This window comes from Tiliqua scincoides, chromosome 6 (assembly GCF_035046505.1).
Source record: "Tiliqua scincoides isolate rTilSci1 chromosome 6, rTilSci1.hap2, whole genome shotgun sequence".
NCBI classification, from domain to species: Eukaryota; Metazoa; Chordata; class Lepidosauria; order Squamata; family Scincidae; genus Tiliqua; species Tiliqua scincoides.
In genome coordinates this window covers 38,226,499-38,239,940 of record NC_089826.1, presented here as the reverse complement: position 1 = coordinate 38,239,940, position 13,442 = coordinate 38,226,499, and the positions used below count along the sequence as shown (strand labels likewise).

Here is a 13,442-nt window from a genome sequence, read left to right as displayed (position 1 = left end):
AATAAGACATACCTGTAGAAAGAGATATTCTGAGAAGCAAACATCAGCCTAAATGCAGTAGATATATTACCTACTTTTTTAATGATTAGCACTTGGTGTCCCCGGATGATCCTGACAGGCAATAAATAATATATAATAATAAACAATGAACTTTAAAAATAAAACAAAACCCTTTGATTGCTTTCCATCTCCCAAGAGAGTCGCATAGTGGCAGAGTCTACAACCACTCTGCTAGCTTGCACCCCTTGCACAGAGTCATGCTTTCTTTTCCACTTCCGATTTAGGATTACAGCACTAACAAAGCCATGAGAAAAGCCTGTCAAGTCTCCCTCTCAGTGCTGAACTGCACATTTTCATATAGTTTGCTATATTGCTAGACCTTCCTGACTGTGTTGCAGGTTGATATTTTGGGGAACCATTTTGTTCTACTTTACAGATCAACACTTATGGCATTGTTCCTGGTTGCCCTTCATCCAGTAACGATGACTAGCTCTTCAGAAGCAGACTGGAAGCAAGGAAAATCTTTATATTACATACATGCAAATATTTAAAGAACACACTACTAAACAAAGGAGCTCGTTATACCTGCTTTTTAGGATATATTACTCATGGAGTTCACAAACAGCAGCATCAGTGATGAAATATATTGCAAATGACACAACACAAAAACACAGGAAATTAAATGTATGTAAATTCAGTCTGAGTTTGATTTGTCTGATTTCTAGATACAAATGAACACACTTGGTCTCATTTCTTAGGCCAATAATAAGCAACTGGAGACCTGAGTGAGGACCAGAACCTTCACCTAAAGGCTTCTCATGTAGATTCTAGCATAGTCTTGATATCTGTGATCCTCCCCAGCATGATGTTTATCAACTTGGGATCACAGTATTTTAAGAATTGCTTCCACCCATATAAATCTGTTCAATTGTTGAGATTATCTTCTGAAGTCCTGTGCTTGGACCTCCCTCTGTATAATTTTGGTTTTGGTATTTGCAGCAATTCACCCTATTTTCAGGCTGTGGATGTCCCCAGCTCCCCTATCTAAATCTGATTATCTTGTCCCTTTTGCCCCCCAAAAGTTGGTTAACAGGTAAAACTGATCAGGAAATTGGAACATGGGAAGATTCCTACAAAAGATCCGTACTACAGAATGTATGGTAATGGTGTGTGGCATTCTAAGGGCCTCAGTTACATCCAGAGTATTCTAGCAGTTCACTTTGGCCCAGAGAACTGTTACTCCAGAGGGTTGGGAAGGCCTGTATGGCGTTTGCCACTTACAGGTCTACTTTGACTGTTGTTGTTCAGACATTAAGTTGTGTCCGACTCTTTGTGACCCCATGGACCACAACACACCAGGCTCCCCTGTCTACCATTAACTTCTGGAGTTTGTCTAAATTCATGTTCATTGCCTCTGTGACACTATCTAACCATCATATCCTCTGCCATCCCCTTCTCCTTTTGCCTTCAGTTTTTCCCAGCATCAGGGTCTTTTCTAAAGAGTCCTTCCATCTCATGAGATGACCAAAGTATTTAAGCTTCATCTTCAGCATCTGTCCTTCCAATGAACAGTCAGGGTTGATTTCCTGTAGGATTTGATCTCCTAGCAGTACAAGGGACTCTCAAAAGTATTCTCCAACACAATAATTTGAAAATATCTATTCGGCATTCAGCCCTTCTTATGGTCTAGCTTTCACAGCCATACATTACAACTGCGAAAACCATAACTTTGACTATATGGACATTTGTTGGCACGGTGATGTCTCGGCTTTTCATTAAGTTATCTAGTTTGACTTTATAAGATTCAGATATCCAGGAAAGCAGATTCTAAAAGACTGCTCTCTGGACATGTCTTGTGTCCTTAAACGCTAGTAAATTTATTTTGCTTGACCTATTTAACCAATTTTTGAAACGGTTTTCCATTTCATCACACAGGGATATGGAAATAGTTGTAAAAACTAGTTGAAACTACTTAACTCTTTTGAAGTAGTTACAAAGGTCATTCCAATTCTTCTTCTAAAATGTAATCAGCCATTAAATGACTTTTTAGGTAGTAGAATTAGTAGTTAAACCATGTTTAAAACAGTGTCAGTAGATCAATCCAATCAGAGATCTCCCACTATCTTGTCTAATTGTGCCATAATTGTATCAGGAAAAAATGAGATTAACATATTTTTCTTGGCATCCAGGAGTTTTGAAGATCAACAGCTGGGGTTTTTTTTTTTCCTTCTGGCTTTAGCGTGCAGTGCCTAGACTGTGGGAAATTCTATGAGGAAGTTCAAAATGCTCAAACATTGTGACACAATCCAGTATAGAGCTGGGCTCACATCTATTAAAACCATTGTGTTTAAACACAATTGATATGTATGAACCTGTGCATTTTAGTCCCCATGAAATCTTCTGAGGAAGCATGCAAGGCTGTTGGAGGGTTCACAGCCTGGTGTTATATGATGCAACACCTCCACATAGAGACTGTTGATATAAGTTCTGCCATTCACATAACAGCAGTGATTATACCATTGGTGGGATGTGAATGGACAGGCCCACATAATCAGCATCTCCATGCAGTTCCCTTTGATCCTCAAGCCTGCCAGTAGCCCTGTGGGTTCTTGCAGGTGATCACATGGCACCTTTAAAACATAAGAAGTGGGGCTCTGTGTTGGATTGTGATTTCTATGCTTTATTATGTAAAAGTATATAAAAAATTCATTGCACTGTTGTCTGAGGCTTGTGACACATCTGGACAAGCAGTGATTCTCAAACTTTGTAGAGACCCTGGAGGCTGCTACCTGATTTATGAATGCAAAGGAGAGTGGCTATAATGGTGATTGGGCAGCAGTGCTCCCCCCCCCCACAAGTAGCAACTTGTTTAACCCTTTGATGCACATAGCCTAATCTACCCTGTCAGTTTCATGAACCAACGTTGGGTAATGACCCACTGGGGGGGGGGTTAGACCCACAGTTTGGGAACCACTGCACCACATTATGCAGTGTTCCTTCCACTGGCAGTAGATAGAGCAGGTCTGGGGGACATAGCAGAGTGACCCCCCCCACCTTGAGATCTGTTGAAGCTGGGCATGTCCTTAGAAGACGGCATCATAGCACAAACAACAATCCACAATATGGTATTTTCCCTGCTAATAAATGTGTTTATTAACCACAGTACACTGGCATTGTGTGAAGAAACCATTAAAAAAAGTGTGAACAATGTGTGATCATCCTGTTCTAAACACCCAGTTTGGAAGTACCCCAACTCACTTCTACGAGGCAGCAAACCAAAGGGTAGAGAGTGCAACAATCAGTATTTGGAAAGCATGACAGCAACATGAAAATGAGATCCACTTCCTTCTGCCCCACTCTGACAGCTGCACAAGGTGTACATGTAACTATTTACACCATTTAGTTATTTGATTTTTCTCTGTAAACCGCTTTGTGAACTTTTAGTTGAAAAGCGGTATATAAATACTGTTAATAATTAATAATAATAATAACTACAACAATCATTTTGACCCCTGTGAAGGAATATTTTCCTCCTGAAGAATCTCCTAAAAAAGCTAACACCCCTCCCACAGAAACAAAATACATGCAAGAATTATCAAACGATAGGCGGAAGAGACACCATTTGTCTGAATTGGCTGAGTTGCTAGGCAACCTGGGTTAGCACTATGGTTGACTTGCACTCATTTATGTAAATATATGAGGACTATTTTTTGTAAAATATTGCTTTAGCTTCCAACAAAACAAGTAAACATCCCCAAAAAGATTGTTCATAACCTTAGCTTTTGAGAGTTAGGGTAAAAAAAACAAACAAACAACTTGGATAGAAACCAAAAATGACAGATTATCTTTGATCCGTGCTGTTCCCTTTACAAGCTGCATGAATCGGTGTTTTAAAACATAGACATTTGTTTCTCCCTAGGAGCTGCTTTAAATATGTGGGAGTGTGCGATAGTCACTTGTTAACTGCTGATTGGACAGGAGTCCTTTGTTTGAGAAAAGTTGCTCACAGGTTACTTGTGCAACATCCTGCTACTGTGGAGAAGAAAAGTGCTGAGTCATGGCTGGGAGCCTTTGTCAATGGCTGATGCAAACCTAGAGAATTTGCATCATCATTCAGCCAGTATAACTTAGTATGACAGGAGGTTATATACAAAACCATGCAGAAGCCGGACGGGCTTCCAGTGATTGAGCCAGCACCAAGGCAGCCGTGTGAAAGGGCAGGTGTTCCTGAGTGATATTTAGATAGCTGTGAAAACGAAAAGACACCTGAGGAGTTCTGTACCTGTTGGCACAAGTGGGTTGAAAGGCTATAGGCAGTGAATGTGTGTGTGAGTGTAAAAGCAATTAGCCAGACAAAGGCAGAGCGAGGAACGAAAGCCCTGAACTGCCTGCAAGAGACTTTAAAAAATTTCTTCCTTGGAGTGTGTTGGCAGCTCTGAAGCATGTTTAGGAAGCCTCCTGCCTCAACAATTTCTAATGGCAGCTACCTGCAGGGGCAATCTAATGGCAGCCTGCCCTCTAAGGGCAGCGCAGAGGCAGCCGAGGAAGACAGAGTGGTGCTGAAGAAAAAGGTCACTTTCCTGAGAGGGGTCTCCATTATAATTGGCACAATCATTGGAGCAGGAATCTTCATCTCTCCCAAACCAATCCTCCAAAACACGGGGAGTGTGGGAATGTCCTTGATTGTCTGGACTGTGTGTGGCATCATTTCGCTTTTTGGTAAGTTTGTGAAAGTTTATAATTGATCCTGGGGAGGGGGTCAAGTCTGTGGATTTTTTTTTATGTTTGATACTGGATATCAAAAGTCTGGTTTGAGACACTGAACTAATAGCACTCCAGTATTGGGGAGTTTATTTTTTTACTGCTTGGCAAGAACTGTAAGCTGTACAGATTGTCCCGCAAAACTCTGCTTAACAGTCTTCTTAGGATTTTTTGGATAAACGGCATTCCTTATGAGACTCCCCGAAGGAGCATGAGAGAGGAATCTCCTTGATTGCATCATACAGTTTGCCGTTTATATATTGGCTTTCTGCTGTAGCTCTGAGAACAGGTTACAGCAGGCTTGGAGAGCACAGGCAGCTGGGGATATGAGCTACTGAGTTTGAGCACCTGTGAAATGTAGATACCTAAGTTTGATTCGGTTCCCCATTGGTTTGATTCCACTTTGTATTTACTTCCGTTGAGCTATTGTTGGCAAGAAGAGGGGAATTGGTCTGGGAGGTTTCAGAGGGATGGAAAAAAAAAGATTCTGAGGCTTTAGGACTGTGTGGAATTAGTGGATGCTGACTTGAAATCAGTGCTTGAAGAATCGGGTCCCAAAGGGGGTCTGGCCAACATACCTTTTGCGATGCCCTCATTAGTTCCTGTTTTTACGTAAAAGCCTGCAGGATGTGGAAATGATTTGGCTAATATCTGATGAGGACTCAGGAATGGGGCTTTCAATTAATGGTTCCCAATCGTCTCTCTCTCCTTTAATCCAAGCACTGCATACTACCCATACATTTGACACTAACAGTGCAATCCTGTGCATGTCTACTAAGAAGAAAGTTCCATTGAGTTAGTTGGACTTATCCCCTGATAAGTATGTACAGGACTGTGTGAGGACTCTGTGGAGGGCAAGGTACTTTATTCATGCTTAGGGGAAGTATTATCTTTATTATTATATCTGTGGTTCCAAGGCTGAGCCCTGATATTAAAATTGGCTCTTGACCTTTCACATTAATCCTTAGGAGCCAATTTTAATAGCTGACCTGATGAAGTTTTTAATTTTCAAAATTGTATTGCTTTAAAAAAAAAACCCCTTTTGACGTTTCCTTCAATATTGCTCGACTATAAGAGAACACAAAGCATCACATTCAGACTGGCATATTCTTTAGCCTTCAATCTGTCAAACAAAAGACTCATTGATGACCTTAATAAATTAATCTCAAAGAAGCTGAAACTCTACATGGCTATTGACCTGCAGAGCTATTAGCCCAAACTACTTATTTCCTAGAATTAGGAATCAAACTTTTGTGCAGCTCACGAATGGTGCCCTGGGTAAATTCAGCATGCACTTAAGATCAGAGACAAGGCTTCAACCGCCCTCGCCAAACATACAGCTGGACGAAGTTAAAATGGATTTTGATCAGAAGCTGAATGCATTGTTCTTGAGCCAACAATAATCTACAGGAACATTTGAAGGGTCAGCTTCACATCTAATAATAGCCTCACTCGCAGTACAAAACACGGACTTTGTTTCCATTCCATGCTACTTTCTAATTGAATTTCTTATGAATTTCTTATTTATTTAAATGTCTTGTTTCAGTAACAACAAAAGTTCACAGAATGGTTTTCATAGCAAATAAGTGAAGAAACGGTTCCCTGTCCCCAAAGGGCTCACAATCTAAAAAGATACAGAAGAGACACTAGCAAAAAGCCACTGGAGAAGACATTGCTAGAGTGAAGGACAGTTGCTCCTCCCTACTAATTATAAGAGAAGTACCTCTAGAAAAATTGCCTCTCTGACTAATTGGCAGGAATTAGCTTCAACATGTACAAGTTAGGTGATTGAAATAACGGGGTAAAAGCAATCTTGTGAAATGTGTAACTTTTCACATTTACACTTTGTGTTAAATTATCCTAAAAAAGAATTTGGCTAGTACAGGGTGCCCTGATGTACAGTTGTGGCTACAGCGTGATTGTCAGTGCCTTCGAACTGTCCATCCTTCTGTTTTCTCCATCATAGACTCTGCTAGAGGAGATCCAGAAACAGAATTCTAATTTTTTTAATAATAGAGTTTGCTGTGTAATTCTTACATATACAGGTTAAGTCTTGGTATCCATGAGGGTTCTGTTCCCAGAACCCATGTGGATGCCAAAAATCGCGTTAAAGGAAATTCATTTAAAAAACAGTCCCTTTACTCTGTGATTTTAAAACAGCCTTGCTGACCTTTGTAATGCAGGACAGAGGCATCAATCAATCAATCAATCAATCAATCAATCAATCAATCAATCAATCAATCAATGTCTCTCCAGACGCTTAGAAAGACTTCACTCTGATGTAGCGACCCCTTTCTTCGCCGGGCAGTGCGGGGAAAGAATGAAAAGAGGAGGTGATAATCACTTCCACTTTGCATTCTTTCATGTGTTCAGGGGGAAGGGAGGGGTCACTTGCCTTGGAGTGAAGCTGTTCTAAGTGCCTGGAGAGAGAATGATTGAATCACTGTCTGCTGGCTGCCCTCTCCTGCATTAGTGAGTCTATTGTAAAACAACTTTTTCATTTAATTTAAAGGACCTTTCTCATCGTGTTGAGATTGTATGTTGAGCTTCTGGCTTAACACACTAGACACCTTAAAGGTATCTTTGATTCATGGTTCTCCTCATGTCCACCTTAAAGGTGGATTTGATTCATTGATCTCCTGCAGTGGTTCCCAACCTTTTTCACTTGCATATCCCTTGGCAGCCCATTTCCATAAATTGTACCCTTCATATTAGCAAAATGTTTGTAATTAATAATACAAGCCTTCATCTTCTCCATATGAAAGCCGAGACTTCATGTACTCATCACATATTTTCTCTTTTTATCTGTTTGAAGAAGACTCTGCCTTTGCACTCTTTTGCACCAGAAGTGTGCTGAGAAATTCTGGGTGATTGATCACTTTTCATATTATGTTTCAGCTTTTTTACTGTGATGGTTTTCAATCACTGGTTCATAGATGAATTGATGACCAAAAACTAGCTATTGGTGGGGCTTTCACAGCCAACTAGCTACCTCCCTTTCTGCCTTGCTGGTCCTTCCAAGGCATTCTGGAGCATGGCCTGCCTTTTTCTGCCATTATTTCATTATTTCATTCTTTTTCAATTACCCCTAAAGGTCTTGTTGAGTGTCCCTGGGAGTACGTGAATACCAGGTTGGGAACCACTGTTTTACTGGTATGTAGTTTACAGTGCACTTACTCTGTTTACAAAAAGGTGGTGAAGACCAGAATTTAAAAAGAATAAAAATGTATCTTATGATCTTTTACTATGTTTTTAATAAATTAGAGACTACAGTTCTTAGGTAACAATTAGTGGTAAGTTATTTTTCAGGATCTGGCCTGGGGTAAAATCAAACAAAACTATAGTCAGACACCCCCTAAGTTTAACCCCCGACTTATCTGAGGGTCATAGAAAATTCCGTGATTGTTGGCTCAAAGCCTGACCTTGGCTTACCTGTGGGGTCGACTTATAGGCGAGTATCTGCGGTATGAATGCTGCCCTGAGCTCCTTGGAGGAAGTGTGATATAAAAGCAAAGAAATAAACTGTAAGCCAGCCCCCCCCCCAAAAGTAATTGACTTACAAAGTTTCACACAATGATATTAATTATATTTTATAGGTGCTCTCTGTTATGCTGAATTAGGAACAAGTATCAAGAAATCTGGTGGGCATTATATATACATCCTGGAAGCCTTTGGCCCACTTCCTGCTTTCGTAAGAGTCTGGGTGGAATTTCTCATCATACGGTAAGTAAACTCTGCTTACATTTAAAAAAAAGAATCTAAAACCTTATCTTGATAGACTTTTAAAGACAAAGAACACATTTAAATATGAGTGGGCAGACATAGTCAAGTCCCTGTTGCTTCTTAAGCTCTGCTCCTGCTTAGCAAGTTTTTACATTCTAGGGTCTTAAAAAAATTAATCCTAAAATGCAACATACAGCCCAATCAGGGCCTTATCCTTATCCTATCAGGAACTTATCCTGATGGATCTTGCAGTCCATCAGTGTAAGTCTGGACTCACAGTCACATGAGCTATTCTGACAGCAAATGGCTTGCTACCAATGGTGCAGGAGCTGAAATGTCTTGTGCCAGCGGCGGCAGGCCGCCAAACTACTGCCAGAGCAGGTAATTCAGTGGCAGGGGAGGTCTGGGGGAGAATTGTGGGTGTTTCAGGATCTGGAATGGGCTGGGTGGGGGTGGAAGGGGGATGATGTGGCAGTGGTGTACACTGAGATCTTATCACCCCTCCCTGATCAGGACCTGCCCCCAGGAGTTTCCTTGGACTTATGATAGCAAAAGAGTGGCATAAGTCCAAGGAGACTCAACTGAGGCCAGGTGGCCTATTGGCATGTAATTTTTTTTTTACTTACTTCTCCTGAGCTAACTGCCCCTCCCCCCATAGATGCAGTGTGCAGCCTAATCTTATCCCCGCTGCCACTGAATGCAGTGGCGCCAAAATGGCTACTGCTGCATCCAGCGGCACCACCAGGGCTGCCAAAGGTCTCCGCAGTGGAAGGGGACTTTCAACCCCTTCCCCCGGGGAGAGCCCCAAGCCCCACAATGGGGCTTCTCAAGTATGCCCCAGCTATTTTGCTGGCACAGACTTGAGAGCCACCGTGTTGGGCTTTGCAGCCTGACATGGAGGATAGAATATGGCAGAGAAGGGCTCCTCCAGTCTCACACCCCTCCTGCCCCAGTTCTTCTCCCCACCCCGCTCTTCCCCTGCCAAAGAATGCCTCCCCCTGTCCCAAAAGAAGTTACTGCTGCCCGAAACTCTTCCTTTGCTCCAGATGACAGTAGGTTTATAGTATAAACTTTATACTACAAAGTCCAGCTTTATAGTAGGTTTACAACACTCAGGGCCAGCACTGAGGACCTTTAGGATTGAGCCCCAGGGTTTCTGAGAGGAATTTTATCAGGGGGTACAAAGTTTCTTTTGGGCCCCTTTGCAAAGAGGGAGGGGTGAAACAGAGCCGGGGAGGGTGGTGACGGGCAAGCAGAATAGGGGCAGGGAAGGGCGAAACAGGGTAGGGGGAGGGTAAAGACAGCTGGAAAAGTCTTTGGAGCCCAGGTCTACTAACCCATGTGGCATTGAGTCGCCAGCATCCCATACAGGCAACAAGTCTGAGTAGATAGGAAAACATAACATCCCAGGAAATTTCTGGGCCCCCTCCTCTGGCACCTGGGCCCCCCTTTGGACCCTGGGCCTGGGTACAAATTACCCCCTTTACCCCCCTCTCCTAGGCCCTGTTGGGCTCTGAAACCGAGATGTGTGTTTTGATTTGGTGATTCCCAGGGCTTGGGTCTGGCAACTGACCCAACTGTGAAAGCTGTGTGGATGGGTTGTGAGGCTGTAGGTGGGAATAACAAATCAAAGATTACACCAAACTTTATACCAAAGTTAAAGATGATTGAAGGGCAACCCTGATCCTAGCCTGTTCATGTAGGTCTGCTAAAGAATGCTAAACTTCACTAGTGGCTTCTCTCTAGTATAATGTGGAAATCTGTGTATTACTGGAATTATATTCTGTTGCCTTGGGTGATCTATTATGCTTCCTCTACCCTTTTATTTCCTGTGTGGAAAAAGAAGTATAGCTGGCTAAACAGGTTCAGCGCAACTATAGAGTCATGTCCACCCCCCTTCTCAGAAATATTTCATTCTTAAAATCTTAGCTGCACATTTGTAACACTGCAAAATGTAATTTGCAGTGCTAGCCAAATATAAAATGTTCAGTTGTGGGAGTTACTGTGTTTTAGTATGCCACTGATGTTCTAAAAAGCTATCACACTGAAGCAAACAAATACAGTTTAAGTGGCTGGATAGCTAATCAGTTTGTGTGTGGGTAGCTTAGACTCTTGTTTTATTTACCTTACTTCTGTGTCTGATGAGATCACGTTACTGAAGGTAATTCACCCAAGTGAAAAAAGCCTTCTCATTTCCTCTTTTCCCCCAACCCTGACAGCTCATTCAGTTGAACATATAGTATTGCTACATACACATGCGTAACTTGCTGTAACAATGAATGGGCTGGGTAAAAAACCACAGTTGTGCTCAGTCACTATGCGCTTGATATTTCTTTCAAATGCGTCACTTCCCCCACAACTTTGTCAGAGCACAGAACTGATTATTAAACCCCACCCCTAAAAGAAATTGCATAAGGACAAGGGAAAAATGTTTTCTGAATCATTAATGTTTAACATGTGTCTTGGGAGACCTACTTGTTCAGATGTTTAGCTGTCAAAATTGATCTCTCTGCTGAACTGTTGTATAAACTGTAGATTTCCTCTAGAAGCTAACTTGTGCAGCTATTCTCCTCTTATATAGCTGTATTTTTAAAGAGTGGAATTAATTATCAGAGACTTACATATGATGTGCAAATACATCATATGTATTTAATAATTTAAATAATTTAATTTAAATATAATAAAAATATTATTTTTAACCCTGCTTTACCAATATTTTAAAATAAAGTGACAATACAATGGAAGTAAAAATAAATGCAAATGTGTTCTCCTAAACAGAAGCATTGCATACAAATAGAGCAAAATATTAAATAGGGCTGCAGGTTGCTTTGTTTAAAATGGCGGCTCATTGTAAAGCTCATAAATAGGGAAACAGAATGTCGCTGAAACAAAATGTCTTAAAGATGTTTGAAAGCAAAAAGAAATGGGGTGAGGGAAAGGATCTCCATGGGGAGAGGTATGCCATGGCGCTACCGCCAAGAAGGCCTGTCTTGCTCAGTGTTGGAATGCAGGGTCTCTGTTGCTAATCTACAGTGCCAGGTAGGCAGAGGTGTAACAGGGGCAGAGCCTGAAGGGTACCTGCCCCAGGTACAATGCCAAGGGGGGGGCACAATTTTTTTCCTCCATCAGTACCTCCTTCTCCATGACTTTCAGGTTCTCTAGAGAAGGAGGAGGTAATGGCAGCAGCCACTTTGCAATCTGGCTGCTGCCCCTTCTCTTGTGGAAGCTTGCCCCAAACCCCTTCAAGGTAGAGCTGCCACAGGAAAAGGAATGGGGGAAGCAGCCAGATGGCGAAGCAGCTGCATCCAGCTCCTCCTCCTTCTCAGAACCTCTTTCTCCTCCTCCTCCTCCTCCTCCTCCTCCTTCTTCTCTTCTCCTTCTCAGAATCCAGAGTGGTGTCACAGCGACCATGCCCTGGATGCTGGGGACCATTAGATGCACTGCTGCAGTTATAGGTGATCCTGCAGCAGCGTCCTTCAGCAAACTGTTCTTGAGTTATCTAGTCCCAAACAGTTATTGCCTCCTTCTCAGCTGTTGCAGTGTATGACTGTGATTGACTAATGATGGACAGGAGCTGAGAGGAAGCTAAAATAGCGGGTGTATGTGGCAGTAGATGACAAGGATGGGATTGGGTGGGGAAGTGAAATCTCAAGGACATCAGTAGAGTTCTCTAAATCCTGAATTGTTTTCGCAAGATAGCCTGGGTTGAGCCATTTTCTGTTCTTGAATTCCCTTAATAGCAGGCAGCAACTTGTTTGCTGTTTTTGCAGCTTTTGACACAAATAAATTGCTTTAGTTGAGAGATTTCCAGGATTCAGAAAGGTCTGGTGACTTTGACCCACACAAGAAGTAAGAAAATGTTATGAATTGAGAAAAACCACAGGAGCGCTGTGGAGAGGGAATGTAGTTCAGTGGTAGAGCTCGTACTTTGCATGTGGAAAGTCCCATTTTCAGTTTCTGGTGTCAGTCCTCCCGACCATCCTCCTACCCCCTCCCCAAACACACATTTAACTGACCCCAAGTGAAGTGGATGGTGGCTGCATTCTTGGTCCCTTCTTGCTGTGGCTGCAGGATGGCACAATTCAAATGCGCTGCATGGAGGTTTATTCTCTTTCCCTCAAAAACAGAAAGCAGAAAGGAGAAAGGAACTGATGGGCTGCTTCTCCTGCAATAGCCTTTGCAAAGGCTATACTTCCCACCAGCCTCTTCACGTTCCTTCCTTTTTGGAGGGAAGGTAAAAAAAGCCCTTGTGCAGCACATGTTCAGCTTGCCATGCTGCATCCAGAGTAACAAGTGGGGAGAAAGGAGCCCCTCAGGTCCACTAGATGAAGTAATGGGGGGGGGGGGAGGAAGTGGAAACATCCTCTGGGAAGGATGCTTGAGGGATTGGCAAAAGTATTTACCAAATCTCAAAATAACTCAGAATAAATAACCTGATTTTTTGGTGGCAGTGGGGGGAAAGATTGGATCATATTTTCAATTACATAGAGGCAAACATGAAGCAGCTCATCCATCTCTATGCAGGACCAGCTAGAGAGAGCAGAGAAACGATTTTGAAAGGCAAAGGGGGAGATGGGGAAAGTGAAATGAGCCAAGGCAAGGCCGAGGGGAAAGCAAACAGGTTATTGGGAGACAACCCCTCCCTCCAAGGGGGTCTTGGCCAAAGCAACCTCTTTAAATCCACTTTGAGATATATCTCAACTAGGACTTATAACCCTGGCTATGATGCAGGCCTGAGCTTCAAAAAAGAAAAAGAAAGAAAGAAAAGAAAGAAAAATGGGAGCTGCAGCCCTGCTGTGACTCACTTGAGGTCAGGGTTGTGACCCATTTCTGGGTTGAAGACATCTGAGCTAGTGGACTAATGGTATAGCACAGGCTATTATGCAGTTCCTAGGAACAGAAGCCTTAGAAAGTTGCAACTTCCTGTTCAGATTCACTTTGCTTATGAAAAATATGTT

At 42.3% G+C, this 13,442-nt stretch overlaps 1 protein-coding gene across 1 annotated transcript in view; it reads left to right on the top strand.

The window, feature by feature from the left end:
- The first annotated feature begins 4,442 nt into the window (after positions 1–4,442).
- SLC7A11 (solute carrier family 7 member 11) overlaps positions 4,443–13,442 on the top strand; it is a 78,657-nt gene continuing 69,657 nt past the window's right edge. The window contains exons 1-2 of the mRNA XM_066631812.1: positions 4,443–4,719; positions 8,358–8,484. Of these exons, the coding sequence (XP_066487909.1) occupies positions 4,443–4,719; positions 8,358–8,484 (404 nt within the window). The remainder of the gene's footprint in view (positions 4,720–8,357; positions 8,485–13,442) is intronic.